Source organism: Rattus norvegicus, chromosome 19 (assembly GCF_036323735.1).
Source record: "Rattus norvegicus strain BN/NHsdMcwi chromosome 19, GRCr8, whole genome shotgun sequence".
Lineage (NCBI taxonomy): Eukaryota > Metazoa > Chordata > Mammalia > Rodentia > Muridae > Rattus > Rattus norvegicus.
In genome coordinates, this window is record NC_086037.1 from 13,892,483 (window position 1) to 13,907,009 (window position 14,527).

At 40.3% G+C, this 14,527-nt stretch overlaps 1 protein-coding gene across 13 annotated transcripts in view; it reads left to right on the plus strand.

Annotated features, from left to right (window-relative positions):
- The window catches only part of LOC134483112 (IQ domain-containing protein M-like), a 220,896-nt gene that overhangs the window by 196,857 nt on the left and 9,512 nt on the right, over positions 1–14,527 (plus strand). For 4 of the 13 annotated variants that reach the window (XM_063278341.1, XM_063278345.1, XM_063278346.1 and 1 more), the window contains one exon: positions 13,174–13,501. The exons of the other annotated variants lie outside the window; for them this stretch is intronic. In XM_063278341.1, coding sequence (XP_063134411.1) covers positions 13,174–13,277 — 104 coding nt within the window. In that variant the 3' untranslated portion in view covers positions 13,278–13,501. Of the gene's footprint in view, positions 1–13,173; positions 13,502–14,527 lie in introns of those variants that run through there. 13 annotated transcript variants of the gene reach the window in all.

Sequence of the window (14,527 nt, forward strand, 5' to 3'; positions counted from 1 at the left end):
GCAACATTTGAAGAAACGCTTGAAAGAAAATGGAGGAGGATTGACCATTGAGAATTATTGAGATAATTCTAAGACTCAACAACAAAATAAAAAAGTCTTTAGTAAAGCAGGTTTGAAGTGTTTGAGGAGCAGCTGGAAAGACTAACGTAGTTGGAAAAAAATAAATGATCGCAAGGGTTAGGTTAAGGTTATGTATGGGGGCAGTCTTTTATGATTTTAGTGTTTAGGAAGAAGGAAATGGGAATTGTGGTAGAGTGCCGATCATGGGTGTCATGAGTTGGGCTGCAGTCCCAGCACTCAGGAGGCTAAGACAAGAGGAGTGAAGAGTGAACTCTTAGCCACCTTGGGCTACATAGCAAGCCTCTGCCAAAACAAACCAACAAACGAATGAAATAAAAAGAAAATAAAGGTATGATTTACACTGGTTGTTATCTAGATAATGAGCTGAAGAGGCAAAAATTGTGGCTATCAGAGCTGGGGTGATGCTGGCTTCTCTGGCCCAAGATAAATGATGCCCAAGAACTCAGCTATTTAGAAGGCAGGGTTGATGGTGTGCAGGACCCGTCCAGGCAACACAACGAAAACCATGCTTAATCAGTCAAACGAGTCAGCAGTGAGGGAACAAAGAGAGCTGTTTTAATAATCCAAGCAGGTTCCAAATAAGAGCTTCCAAGATGCGGAATAATGTTCCCATGGCAGTGATGACAAGTGACCCTAGGATGAACCTATTTAGAAAATAGAAGTAGCAGAACATGCTATTAAATTGATTGTCATTACATGGACAAGAGCTAAAGTCTGACTTCTAAGTCTGAAGAGTAAGATGACGAGCTTCATTGAGCTGAGAAGAAAGGGAAACGCGGGTGAAGAGAAACTCGAAAGACGTTCCCAATGGAGTGTGAATTTTAAAATGGGGAGTATACACTGAGGCAGAGATTGCAAGACACATGGACACCAAGTCTGGACAAGAAGGTGCTTCGATCAGGCTGAATCTTAAACAACAGGATTGGTAAGAATGTTCCTGTTTAAAAGAAGAGCTGCCAGCACACTGGAACAGGTAAGCCAACTGCAGAATGTTCAGCCATGCACACGAGGTTATGGTCAGGGCACATCCTTTGGCCTTCTCTCCCTCTCTTGGATCACAGAGTCGCTCAGCTTTCTTTTCTTTGCATATTCGTTTGCTGCTTTTGTTAATGCTGTTTTCTCCATCCAGGACACATAGATAGCTATAGACAGTAGCCTGTTTGGGCATAATATAAAAGTCCAGCATGTAAACGTTGCTACAAATAGCTACAAACCCTCTCCTCCTGAAAATATGCTGAGCTAATTTGTTTCTGTGGTCTCTCCTTTATTGGACGGCACAAGGATCCGAAACGTTTAATTTCCTCCCTTCAGATAACCCCACGGTCTTCACTTCCGTGTTTGTAAGGAAATCTACCATTGCAGCGACACCAAAACCGGCTACTGATCTTGGACGCAGGACTTTGCATTCATAGGGTATCACTAGATACACAGAAGCAGTTGCTAAAACAAGAGTTTCCAACACACAGAGTGAAGAATGCTTTCAGTCCCTTAGTATTTTGTTGGCTTGAGTTTCTTGGGCATCTCCAGGCCCTTATCTGAAAGTACTTATCAGCAGTCTACCTCTGGAAGGGCAGGTGGGGATTATATTTCTAATTTTCATGGGCTAACTGCCTCTAATATGATGCTCCTGGGTGTAAAATTGATAAAAGAGGTCTAACATTATATATAAAAGAATTTGATGAACACAGTACATCCCTGGTAGTGTTATTTTTCTAGTACACAGTAGATCCTAAGACCCTCATATAGATATAAAAGTTATACCCAAAATAGACACATAAATTAGATAATGCCCTGAAAATGTACTAGATCAGGCTGCTCAATGCATAACCAAAGTTGTCTTCAAACTCCATGTAGTTCGGGCAGTCCTCCTTGAACTCTTGAATCCTCTGGCATCAGTTTTCCAGGGATGAGATTACAAGTGTAAGTTGTACTGCCCAGATCAACCTCATGATTTTTAAAGAGTCCTGGGTATATGAGTATAGCAAACAAGCAATGAAAATAGATGGGCTCCCTCATCTATTTTCCATCTATTCATAATCAGAATATGATTACAGGCCAGAGGGACGAAGTCTTAAAAGTCTGCACAGAAACAGTCAGGAAGGGAAGAATACGGGGCTTGCTTTGCCAATCTCATTCCAGATGAGACTGGGGAGACAGGAATGAGCCAGGCCAGCCAGGTCTTTTGGAGACCTCAGTGACAAAGTTTAGGTGGTTTTTGATTATCACAACTGAGGGAGAGCCTCTGTTCCCAGTTGGAAGCACTGTCTTGATATGAAGCTCTTAATGCATCTTTAGTTCTAGCATCTGAATAAAATTTTATTTCCTTTTGAAGGTCAACTGATTTAGTCTTATCACCTTGGCCAATGCACCAAAATGTATGTTAAAAGGAAATTTTACTAAAATAATTAAAGCAATGATCTGTTTTTGCTATGATGTAAAATCTAATGTCTTCTGAGGAAAGAAGTGATTATAAAATATTATCATACTTTAATTAGACCCAGAAGCTTCATGTGACTGATTTGTGTTTTTAAAAGGCAGAGACTTGTGCAAACACTGGCATTTTAATATTAAATTGCAGAGATTCCCCTTTTTTTAATTTTTCTTAAACCTTTCTATTTTTTCTTTGTTTAATAAATACATTTTGGGATTCTAAATGACGACCTTGGATAGATATAAAGTTTAGAGCCTTTAAAGAAGCATACCTATCTGTTGTTTGTTTCTGTACATATCAGATTACGTTATATAAAACTAACTGGGGAGAACTCACAGGATATTTTCATTTGCATTCTATTGCAGAAAATGCATTTTATGTCCCCCTTGCTACACAAATATGAATGTGGCTCCACGTTGAGGTCAGACTCACTGAGGGGCCAGTGGGGGCCTTGAGTAAAGCACATTGGAAACATTGGGCGGTGCCTGCCACCTGTCACTCACTGTGCATTGTCACTTCCGCTGGGCAGCCCTGGCTGCACTGCAGCAGGCTATTGTTTGTGGGGAAAGCGGATATTAGGAGAGAGGCGATGAGAATGCCGTAGAAGAAGATAATTGAATACTATCTGGTTTTTCTTTTTTGGCACTTGCATCTTGTATCTCTCTGTAGTTTGTCACTTTAGAGTCCTTTATTCGGTCTTTCTATAAAATCCCATTATTTAAAAACTGAGGGCACAGCGATGGCCTGTAGGGGTTTAATATATCACTCTGATGCTTGGTGAAAACCCTTTGTCCTCCGCTACTCAGCAAACCCCATTTTATTGAAAACATGAGAAAAGCCTGAAGAAAATAATAAAATATAAATTATCATCCCAGGATTCACTTGAAACATTTTTCCATTGTTGCAATCTTTTTCAGAGTGTGAGGACATTCTAAACTTACGTCAATGTTATAGGGGTGGGGTGGACACACTTTCTTAGGTGCTGCTCTTTCTTTTTTTTTTTTTTTTTTAGATTTTTTTTTTTTATTAACTTGAGTATTTCTTATATACATTTCAAGTGTTATTCCCTTTCCCGGTTTCCGGACAAACATCACCCTCCCCCCTCCCCTTCCTTGTGGGTGTTCCCCTCCCAAACCTCCCCCCATTGCCACCCTCCCCGCATAGTCTAGTTCACTGGGGGTTCAGTCTTAGCAGGACCCAGGGCTTCCCCTTCCACTGGTGCTCTTACTAGGATATTCATTGCTACCTATGAGGTCAGAGTCCAGGGTCAGTCCATGTATAGTCTTTAGGTAGTGGCTTAGTCCCTGGAAGCTCTGGTTGCTTGGCATTGTTGTACATATGGGGTCTCGAGCCCCTTCAAGCTCTTCCAGTTCTTTCTCTGATTCCTTCAACGGGGGACCTATTCTCAGTTCAGTGGTTTGCTGCTGGCATTCGCCTCTGTATTTGCTGTATTCTGGCTGTGTCTCTCAGGAGCGATCTACATCCGGCTCCTGTCGGTCTGCACTTCTTTGCTTCATCCATCTTGTCTAATTGGGTGGCTGTATATGTATGGGCCACATGTGGGGCAGGCTCTGAATGGGTGTTCCTTCTGTCTCTGTTTTAATCTTTGCCTCTCCCTTCCCTGCCAAGGGTATTCTTTTTCCTCATTTAAAGAAGGAGTGAAGCATTCACATTTTGATCATCCGTCTTGAGTTTCGTTTGTTCTAGGGATCTAGGATAATTCAAGCATTTGGGCTAATAGCCACTTATCAATGAGTGCATACCATGTATGTCTTTCTGTGATTGGGTTAGCTCACTCAGGATGATGTTTTCCAGTTACAACCATTTGCCTACGAATTTCATAAACTCGTTGTTTTTGATAGCTGAGTAATATTCCATTGTGTAGATGTACCACATTTTCTGTATCCATTCCTCTGTTGAAGGGCATCTGGGTTCTTTCCAGTTTCTGGCTATTATAAATAAGGCTGCGATGAACATAGTGGGGTGCTGCTCTTTCTAATCGGTGTAGCTGGCTCCTCTTCATAAAGGGCTTCCGATATTTCTGAATAGACAGATGGAGAGATGCAAAATAACGATCAATTAAAGTTCTAACTGTACACTCTAGGATCTCATTCATGCTTTTATCAGGTTTAAAAACTTCATAATACGCCATTGGAAACCCCAAATGGTCAGGTATTTCTATGCTGGCCATGTCCGGGAAAACAGGATAACTTCCTTTTTTAAAAGTCAATTATTGATGACATCAAAAATAATCTTATAGCATTGAATTCTGATCTTATTTTGAGAAAATGCTCTACTTTTAATCTGAGTTTGATGAATGTTAACATGAAGCATGAACATGAAAGAGGAATGAATAGTTAAATTAAAATACGTGGAAAATGAAATAATAACAAGGATATCGTAGCGAAAATATATTCATATTTGTAAAAAGATCTGGAAAGAAACTAGGGGGCAAAAGTACCTGCTCTTCTTCCCACAGAAATACATAAAATTATCATTCAAAGCTCACTTAGCTTTAATTTTTAATTTTACAAAACTGTAACCATCACTTCCAAATACTTGCATAGGAACAAGCCTTCTCCTGCATGCACCTTCTGCATTAGACTTCTTTTGTCTAGCTGTGGTGGGGACTTGCATAGAGTTTTGATCTCTCTGCTTCCTCCTCCTTCTGCAGGGAAGATGAAGGAAGCAGAAACATCAGATGACTGTAGGCGCCACGTTGTAGCAAAAATACCAGCCGAACGAATTTTTGGTCAGGTACAAAGAAACAAATGGCTGGTGGTTTTCCCAAATGTTGTTTACCCTTCTGATATTCTTCCCCAAACCATCCTGTATAAATATGTCTGGTATTTACTTCACTGTACAGCTGAGCACTAACAACAAGGTTTACAGGCACGGATATTTTTTCTTCATTATGAAGGTGTCGATACTTGTAAATGAATGGGTCTGAGACTACCTTAGTGGCTACGACTAAGAAAAATCTTGCTAAAAAGAGATTACCTAGAAACAGAGTGGTGAAAAGGAGGGGGAGGGGAGGAGAGAGGAAGAGGCAAGAGAGGGAGGGGAAGAGAGGGAGAGTGGAGAGGAGAGGAAAAGAAGAGGGGAGGGGAAGAGGGAATCCATTTCACTACCCTGATATTGACGTGTTCATGAAATGATGCCTTGGTTATCTAATCAATTCTTGATGGTCTACTTCCTAATTTCACAAATTTCACCGTGACTTTTTGGAGCCACAGAAAACTGAAATATTCTCAGAAGCAAAACTTATATCCAACAGCACTGCTATCTCTAAAAGCTACAACTTCTACCAGGAAGCAATGACACAATTTATATAACCAAGTCATTGTCAGTTGATTTCTGATCATGACTGGAATACATAACAATATTGAAGGGACATTTGACATACAAGTAACATTTTAGGTTATAAGATACAATGTGAATTCAACAGACAGTTAACGAAACATTACCAAATTTTGAAATAGTCAAAACATTTATCTGAAGATATAACTAATATCCAATAATTTGATTGTCCATTGTAGCTCCTGTCGTGAAGTTGTCCTTCTAAATCTGAGTTTCATTTTGTATACAATGAAATTGCCAAGCATGAGTAGTTAGAAAGTTGCTATTTTTTTTCTCTCTAGAATTCAAGGAGGTGGGAGGAAACTGATGTGTGCCTAAAAGTTAATCATGAAAGAAGAAGAAAAATGTCTTTCCAGAAACTTAGGTCTAAGAAGTGTCAGGTAAAGGAGGTTCAGGGTGTATATATTTTCAATAGCTTTGAAGAATAGGAAAAAATCCAGCAGTGAAGCATATATATATATATATATCCTTGGTGTTTGGAGGAGAGAAGGCATAGGTGGATGAACTGGAGGAAAATAGTTTTCATGGACTTTACATTGTGAAGCACTGTGGAGTAAGAAATCAGTGGAGAATGTTTCAAAGAGAGTATCAAAGAAATGTAAGAGAAAGGAGCATTAAGATTACTTTAAAATGACTTTTAGCACATATATGTATAAGTTTATCATTAACTTAGAACTGAGTAAAAATTAGTATTGTTCATCATTAGCTTATACTATGCCAAAAGACATCAGATGGATCTCTAGTGTATATTTGGGTACATTGTGAGAATTATGGCCACGAATATCCTTTTATTTAACTTGACAATTCAGGGTTGAAAATTCCCTATTCTTGAGACAAAAGCACATTTCTCCTTTTCTTTCCTGGTAAGAGAATGGTATCTTAGTTTTGTTTCTGATGGGGCACAATATACCAAGACAAAAGCAGCTTAGCGGATAGAAGCATTTTCTTTTTCTAGCTCATAGTGCCAGGTTAGAGCTGCAGGAACTTGGGACAAGGCGGTCATGTCGCATCCACACTGTCGAAAGGAAGGGAAGCTGGGAGAATGAGTGTATGACCAGGTGTCACTCAGTTTTCTGTCCTCCTTCATTCTGTCCAGACCTGAAATGGTGCGATATGCATCCAGGGTAGATCTTCCCACCTCAGCTAGACGGCCATATTGAGAAAATCCTTATAGGTCTGCTTATGGGCCAAGCTAATGTAGACGATCCGCACTGAGACACCCTTCCCAGGTGATTTCAGGCTGTCAGGAATCAAAACTAACCACCCACTCTGAGGACCATCAACACCACTGAGGTTGGTGGCTCTGGAACATGTCATAATGCTCAGTCGCAGTGTCCTAAATTTTGAAATAATTGGCAGTTTTGTTTCAAAATGCTCTGCCCAAGACAAGCTATGCCAGAAAAAGAAGCAAACATGTACAGTACCGAATTATAATAAATGCACTAAACTGAATAGATCTAAACGAATACTATTTAAATAACCAAATAACCATCTTTGAACCCACACTGAAAGGTAAGATTCTTTTGTTCAGATAATGTCCAAGTCAAATAAATATGGACTTCTAAGAATATGTCTACAGTAGAGCTTGTAGTTGACACTTGTGTTGACACCGCCCTTAACTGTTTGCAGGCTCAGACTAATTGCAATACTGTTCTGAAGGCTTGAGTAATTCGTCAGACTTATACAGGGGTGCGGGGGGACGGTACATGGGAGTGGAATATGCTGCTAAAATTCAAGGATGGTCACTCTTAGAAATACCAAAATCTAGCCGTCAATATCAGACTCAGAGCTGAGCTGAAAACATGGGCATCGCATTTCAAGGTGGAGTCACATGCCAACAGATTGTTGCCGTGGTTGGTCCATTCCGTTCTGTGCATCTTTGAGAAAGGAAGACAAATGACTGATTTTCCCTCTGCTCTCGAACGTTTGTCTGTCTGAAGTCAAACAATAAAGATTGAGAGGTAGGAAGGCGCTCAGGATGGAGAAGCACCTAAGCCATGCTTCTGCCTCTGGAAGAGAGCTGCTAAGGGAAGAACTCGCTGGTAACGATGTGCAAATTCTCCTGTCCAGACCAAGCTCACTGAGAGCCAGCCTGGGTCTTCTTGATCAGTCTTGGTTTTTATGTTTTGCACATCAGAGGGCTGTCCGCAGAGTTAATGTTACTTTCAGTGACTTTCTCGGGTGTGGGATAAGAGTCAAGACTGCAGAACATTTTGGTGATAGGAACTGGCTGCTCATTAGCTAGTGTGTGTTAACAGAATAATACATAGGAAGAATTTACAACTGTGAGTGTGTTTATCCTACGAATGTACCTTTTCAAGTTGTCTTTCAATGAAGGTCGTGTTTTAAAGAGGTTGTGTAACATTCTGGCACAAGTGTTTACTTGGAAACTTTCAATGATTAACTTCAAAGTCTGGAAGAAAGAAATGTGAGCTATTCTGCCAGGTCGAGTCTCTTATTCAATATTCTTGTAAAATGGAAAAATGTGACAATGACAATTGGGAGATTGAGCTGGAAGCTTTTATACCCACAGATATACCTAAATAACGTATCCAAGAGGGATTAATAAAAGGGAAGTTTGTACACCTTGGATTTAGGTTGGTCTGTATCTTGAAAACTAATCAGAGTAGATTATGGTAAACTCGTTTGCACGTAAGAATCAATTTCAGTGATCATCAACGGGTGATTAGATAAGGAACATCGCATGGCCTGAGAGCAGAGAAATCGATCCTTTAGAATGATCCTGAAGTCTTCGCTGTTTTTGCCTTGTATTTTCCTTTTTCATCCTCTTTAAGCTTCAAAAGAAGACATCCTGAAAAATTTGAAATTGCGAGCTTTGAAGCCACTCCGGTATCCTCACCTCTCAGAGTCCTTGCTCAGAGCTTCTCTTCTCAGCCATGACAGAGAGCAAGACCCAGTTCATGGGAATGACAGGTTGCTTGCATAAATCTTGCCCGGGAGCTCTCAGAGAGGTTATTGCTTATAATTAGGCCTGAAGAGTCCAAGAAAGATTTTACCAACCTGAAATTGGTTAGAAATTATTTGCCTTCATAGTAAAAAGCATTGAATGGAGAAAAGTTTAGAATCAGGTTTCTAGTAAAGGATATGCTAAGGCAGTGGCATACTGCTATAGGAATATAAGAATACCATATTTGTGCTGCATGGTCTGCTATGTTAACACATTTAATCAGCACATATTACCAATTACTATGGAAAGCAATTGATATGATTTAACCAGTCTAAATAAAAAGCAATTAGTGGGAACATCTGCTACATGTGGGCAGGGGGCCTAGGTTCAGCTCCTGTACGCTCTTTGATTGGTGGCTCAGTCCTGTAGAGCTCCCAGAGGTCCAGGTTGGTTGGCTCTTTTGGTCTTCCTGTGGAGTTCCTAGCCCCTTCGTGGCCGTCAATCCTTCCCCCAACTTTTCTGTAAGCGTCCCCGACCTCTGTCCAATGTTTGGCTGGGGGTATCTGCACCTATTTCAGTCAGCTTCAAGCCATTTTTTTAAATGTATCTTCAGACATCTATTTGATTTCTTTGATATTACTTCTTTTGATATTACATATTTCTTTCAGGAAATAAACTTCTCTATGTTATTACAGAAGACAGTAAACTAAATGAGGTTGGAAAAAATAGACACAGGGACGACGTAACCCAGTTAAAGCATTAGAACCTGCTGTCAGTGTGACTTATAGATGATGTCATTAATGTGGATCACTCGGGTGACAAAGCGCTTAACCAGACCTCACTCCTCTAAAGATGGACGATGCTCTTTCTGCAGTTAATGTTTCGGAATCACAAAGCAGGCCCTGCAAGATGGCTCTGTTGCCAAAGGAACTTGTCAATCCTGAAACACGGAGTTTAGTTCTTAGGACCCATACAGTGGGCAGAGGGAAGTGACTTCTTGGGACCCACATGATAGACACAGGGAACTATTCTGCGAGCCACCCTCTGACCTTCACATGTGCATCCTGTTAGACATACATTCCAGCACATAAATACATTTTTAAAAATAAATATAAATGAACTACACTTTTCATTTCAATTTGGGGAACAGATGGGTTAGTGATACTATTTTCCTTCCAGAGATGGATGACATCACACGTTTTTAAGAAATATTGTGCAATGGTCCCATTCTATCAATTTTTAAATTAATATCATTATACATTAATTGTATTGACTTAGGTATGTTCTTTTAAAGCAAGGCTCCTGTATTTTCTCACAATGCTTTATTTCTGGAGTTTGACCATTTCCTTACTTTCTGGCAACACCCCTCTCTGCAGGCTCATGTGGTGTTACCTTTGAATGGTCCATTTCTCTAAGAACCATAGGCTGTTTTATTGTGAATGATATTTCAAAGCTAAGATCTGGGCCCAGATCTGCTTATTGCCAAAATAAAGTCAGTCAGTTGGTTCCCCCTTTCCTCTTTCTCTCCTCTCCCATTCTCCTGTCTTCCCCCTCTGTCAATGTATCTGTAATCCATCCACATTTTATCTCTGCCTCCAGTTTTCCTTCAAACTCCTCTGCAGTGTCTTCCCGTCCATATCCTTGAATTTGCTTTCACTCTGAGTTTAATTTTCATGTCTTAAGTATGAAGAGGTCATGAGTGTAGAGTACGTTTTCTTGTTGGTAATTGTTTTTTTTCTCTTTATCTCACCATCTCGTCAGCTTTTGTGCTTGTATGTTGCCCCTGTTACTAACACATGATTGTTAGGGCCTCTTTGCTGACAGTCCTTCGTAAGAGGCCTGCTCCCTCATTTCCTCTCATCTATTGAGTGATTCTGCATTCTAACATTCCTGGTGCTAACCTACTCTATCCTGTAACCTGTGTTACCTGGACCCTGCAGCCTTTCAGTGACATCACTGTGATATTTGCCAAGGCCCCTGGAGTTGAGCACTTCCAACTCTGTTTTTACTTTTTGCAAACTGGGGTCAGGTCTGGTCAGCTAGTCCTCTCAGAATGCCTAGGCTCCCTTCAGAGATTTCACAGCCTTATTAGACTTCCTCTTACCCTGTGGGGATCAGTTTTTTATGTAAGACTGCAGAAGCCTGGCTGTATTCAGCCTTCAGCCTGGCTTTTCTAAGAAGTCTGCAACCAAACTTCCCTAGTCTTCGACCATCCTAGTGATATGGACACACTTCATATCTTTGTGGTCTTCCCTTTTCTTTCCCCAGGCCAAGGAGCCAGGGAAGGGAGCCTTGGGCTATGCTCACAGCCTAACATGGTTCTCTTTTTTCTCCATTACTCTGCTCTTCAGTTCTCACTTTCATGCAGTTGGACAGAGTTCTCACCTCATCACAGGGTCTTCTTACCATATGGCCCACGTGCCAAGTCCTCCAGACTCCCACTTCCTAGATCCCTAAATGCCACTCATGCTGCAGGAAGCTATACCCTTCCAAGTGGGAAGCTTGCTTTTATAAGTCTTTTCTTTGTCTTTTATAACCTCTTGAAATGTGCGTGTCTTTGTTCTTGGATTTTTCTGCCTGAAGGAAGTGTATGTATGGATTCACAGATGGATGAAGGAAAAGGATTCACATCCTTTTTCAAAGGATGAGTTACGGTTTATTAAGCGTCTATATGTTTTTCAGTTTTGCAAATTTAAAACCTCAAGATGAATGTATTTATTAACTGCTACTGATTTGTTTTTTTAAAACTTGGTAACCAGAAATGAGGTGCTTTCTATTCAGTTATTCTTAGGAAGTCACTCTTGCCCTCTAAGTAGCAGCATCTGAAACTAGAGGTGATGGTAAGTGAGAGACGAAGTTTTAATATTTCACAATCCCACACAACCATGAGTGCACACATATCTGCAAGTGAATGTCCGTATGCAGGAGTGTGTGTGTGGTCTGTCAGAAGCCATCCCCATAACTTCAGTGATGGTTACAGATTCTCTTAAATATCTTAGTTCACACTTGCTCACGAGTGCATCACTCTAGACTGCAGCACAGAACTCCAAGTTCTCGGTACTTGGTACTCACCCATCCAACCCCCGTCTCGTGATGCCCTGCTGAAGCTTAAGGAGCCTGGTGAAGATTTGTTAGTGCCCCCACTGCCATTCTCACCCACTAACGTCATGTTCTGGTGAGTCACGTGGAATAAAGCCAACACAGTGACGGAAGAAGCCCCTTTCCTGTCTTTATACCGCTGTCACTCTGTTGGATCATTGATGTGTTTGTCTGTTCCAACATCATATAGGGGAATGGCCTTTTGCCTCTTTTCATTTTCCCACCGAAGCCTTCCTCCCATAATGCAGTACACAAGATCTCCCTATGCATGGGAAGAGAAGCTGAATAAGGGACTAGAAAACCTATCCAAAACACAGAGAAACCATCCAGAAGGTACTACCAAGTACCTTCATGTAGAACTAGAGATAGACCACTCCAATGGTCAGTGGCACTGACCGTCTGTCCTTACCCATGGTCTACTTGAGTATTCTTCCAGCTGTACCTGTTCAGATACTTTGCTCTCACCACTTAATTTAGTTTTGCTTGTGTAAGGCTGGGCCTTTGGCTAATGTCAGCAACAATATGACAAGTTTTCTGGCAGTTGCTTGTGTTTTTGTTTAACAACTGTAGTGCTTGAGCAGTTGGGCTATGTAAGCCTATCTCTGAATTGTTGCTATGTATAATGGTGGCTTTAGTAAATATATGACTCATAGCTTTCAGAATAACTGCACAGATAAATATGAGCCAAATACAGGCACGCTATACATTAGTGACTTACATTAAGTATCTGCATGAATATTATGCTATCAGTTTTAATATGTTTGTTCTTGTGATTGAACAAAGTGTATCTCATTTATTTCAAGTATTCTATATGTCAATGAAATTTATTTCCTGATATAATTTCTCTCAACCCTTACTAAAGGGTTCAATTTTATTTATCTTCATGTCTGTATGTGTGAGTATAGGCCACATGTGTGAGAGTCCCTAGAGAGACCAAAGGAAGGTAGTGGTTTCCTGGGAGCTGGAGTTACCACTCATAGGGAGTCACCTGACATCAGTGCTGGGAAATGAATTGAGATCCTCTGGAAGAGCAGCAATGCTCTTAACCATTGACTCATCTCTCCAGCACCTTCTCTCAACTCTTCAGTCCAATAACAGTTGGAGAATCAGTTGACAAGATCTATAAGGTGATACAATAGAAATGAGAGAAATGTGCCCAATTCATTCTTTTGGCATGTTGTAGCACAACCAAAATTAATTTCATATGATATATTAATATTTCAAAAACATAATGTATTTCCATTGTATGAATTGATTGGACATCCTTAATGTAATCCTATATTTTGTATTATAGTGACTGGACATCCAATACTCAAGAGAGCTAACATCCGGACTGTTGGGAAGTTGGTGGCTAGATCCATAAGAGAAAGAAAAATGAGACAATTTTATAAATCATGAGAACTGGAATAAAATTTTCAACACAGTGCTTCATTAAATAGTTGAACTTACCTCCTCAGAAAAGCATATTAGTAATGAACGCAGAATGACTTGCTATCAACAGGATAAAAGGAGGAATCTTTGCATATGCGAAAGGGGCTGTTGACAAGTTAGTTCCTCATTTCTAAGTAAGTTTGGATGAGCGGTCTTTATCGTCCTCATTAAACATCTGCTAATCATGATGACGTGAAGCTGTGCAGTGTCACTTATTAATTCTCATTGGACTGAAATCTATTTTGCTCCGCTGCTAACGAAGGTTACAAACTTGAGAATTCTTAGCTTCCATTTTTACTCTTTCAAAATTGTATCGGTGTGGTATTTTGCTGAAACAACACATTTCAAATAGTCTGTCAGAATGTGTCTCATCACTTAAGTCTTTTGAATTGTTTCTGAAAACGTGTCTAGATCACAGACCACTTTTTTGTTTGTTTGTTTGTTTGTTTCTCTCCTTGACCACATTGCTCATTCCAAAGGGAAGAACAGACCTCCAACATGCTCTACACACGAGTCATTTGGCCTTTGTGCTACAAGAATTTGAAGTGCAGTGGCTACGCCATCAGTTCTTTAAGAATCTGAATTTAGTTTTATTCATATGTCTATTCTTAGAGTCACACTCAACTTCATGAACGGGAGTGTAAGGTCAGGAAGGTGGGTGCGGCCGTAGGGGAGCGGAGTCTAATATGCAACACAGACACATATCCGAGGGATAACCTCTGGCAGGCATCCTGGGTTCTCAAAGTGCTTAACATTGATCTATTATTACTTTAATATCCCCCCTTGTTCCCTCAGGCCACTTACATAAGGTAGTTTACCATGGGAATGCACATGGAAGTCTGGAGAGGAACTACGCAAGTCTATGCCTCACTAAAACTAGAGCCAAGATGATATAGAAGCCATGAGGCAGTCTAACCAGAAAAGTTTAGATCTTACATCCAACAAGGATGAAAACACTGATGCCTGACTAAAATATAGCTTATGTAGGAAATGAAATTAAACGTAGTCTTCTTACTAACAGTTGCAATGAAAATCACTTTAGTGAGAAAGGGTTTTTTTTTGTTATTCATGTGCTAAAAACAGGAATGCACAATCAAACATACAAGAAAAATGTAAAAATGCACCACTGTTACTCCTAAATATTGGGAGGACAATATGCAGTTATAGTTAAAAGTTTCTTATGGACCTGAAAAAGAAGCTCTCCCAGTGTGATATTA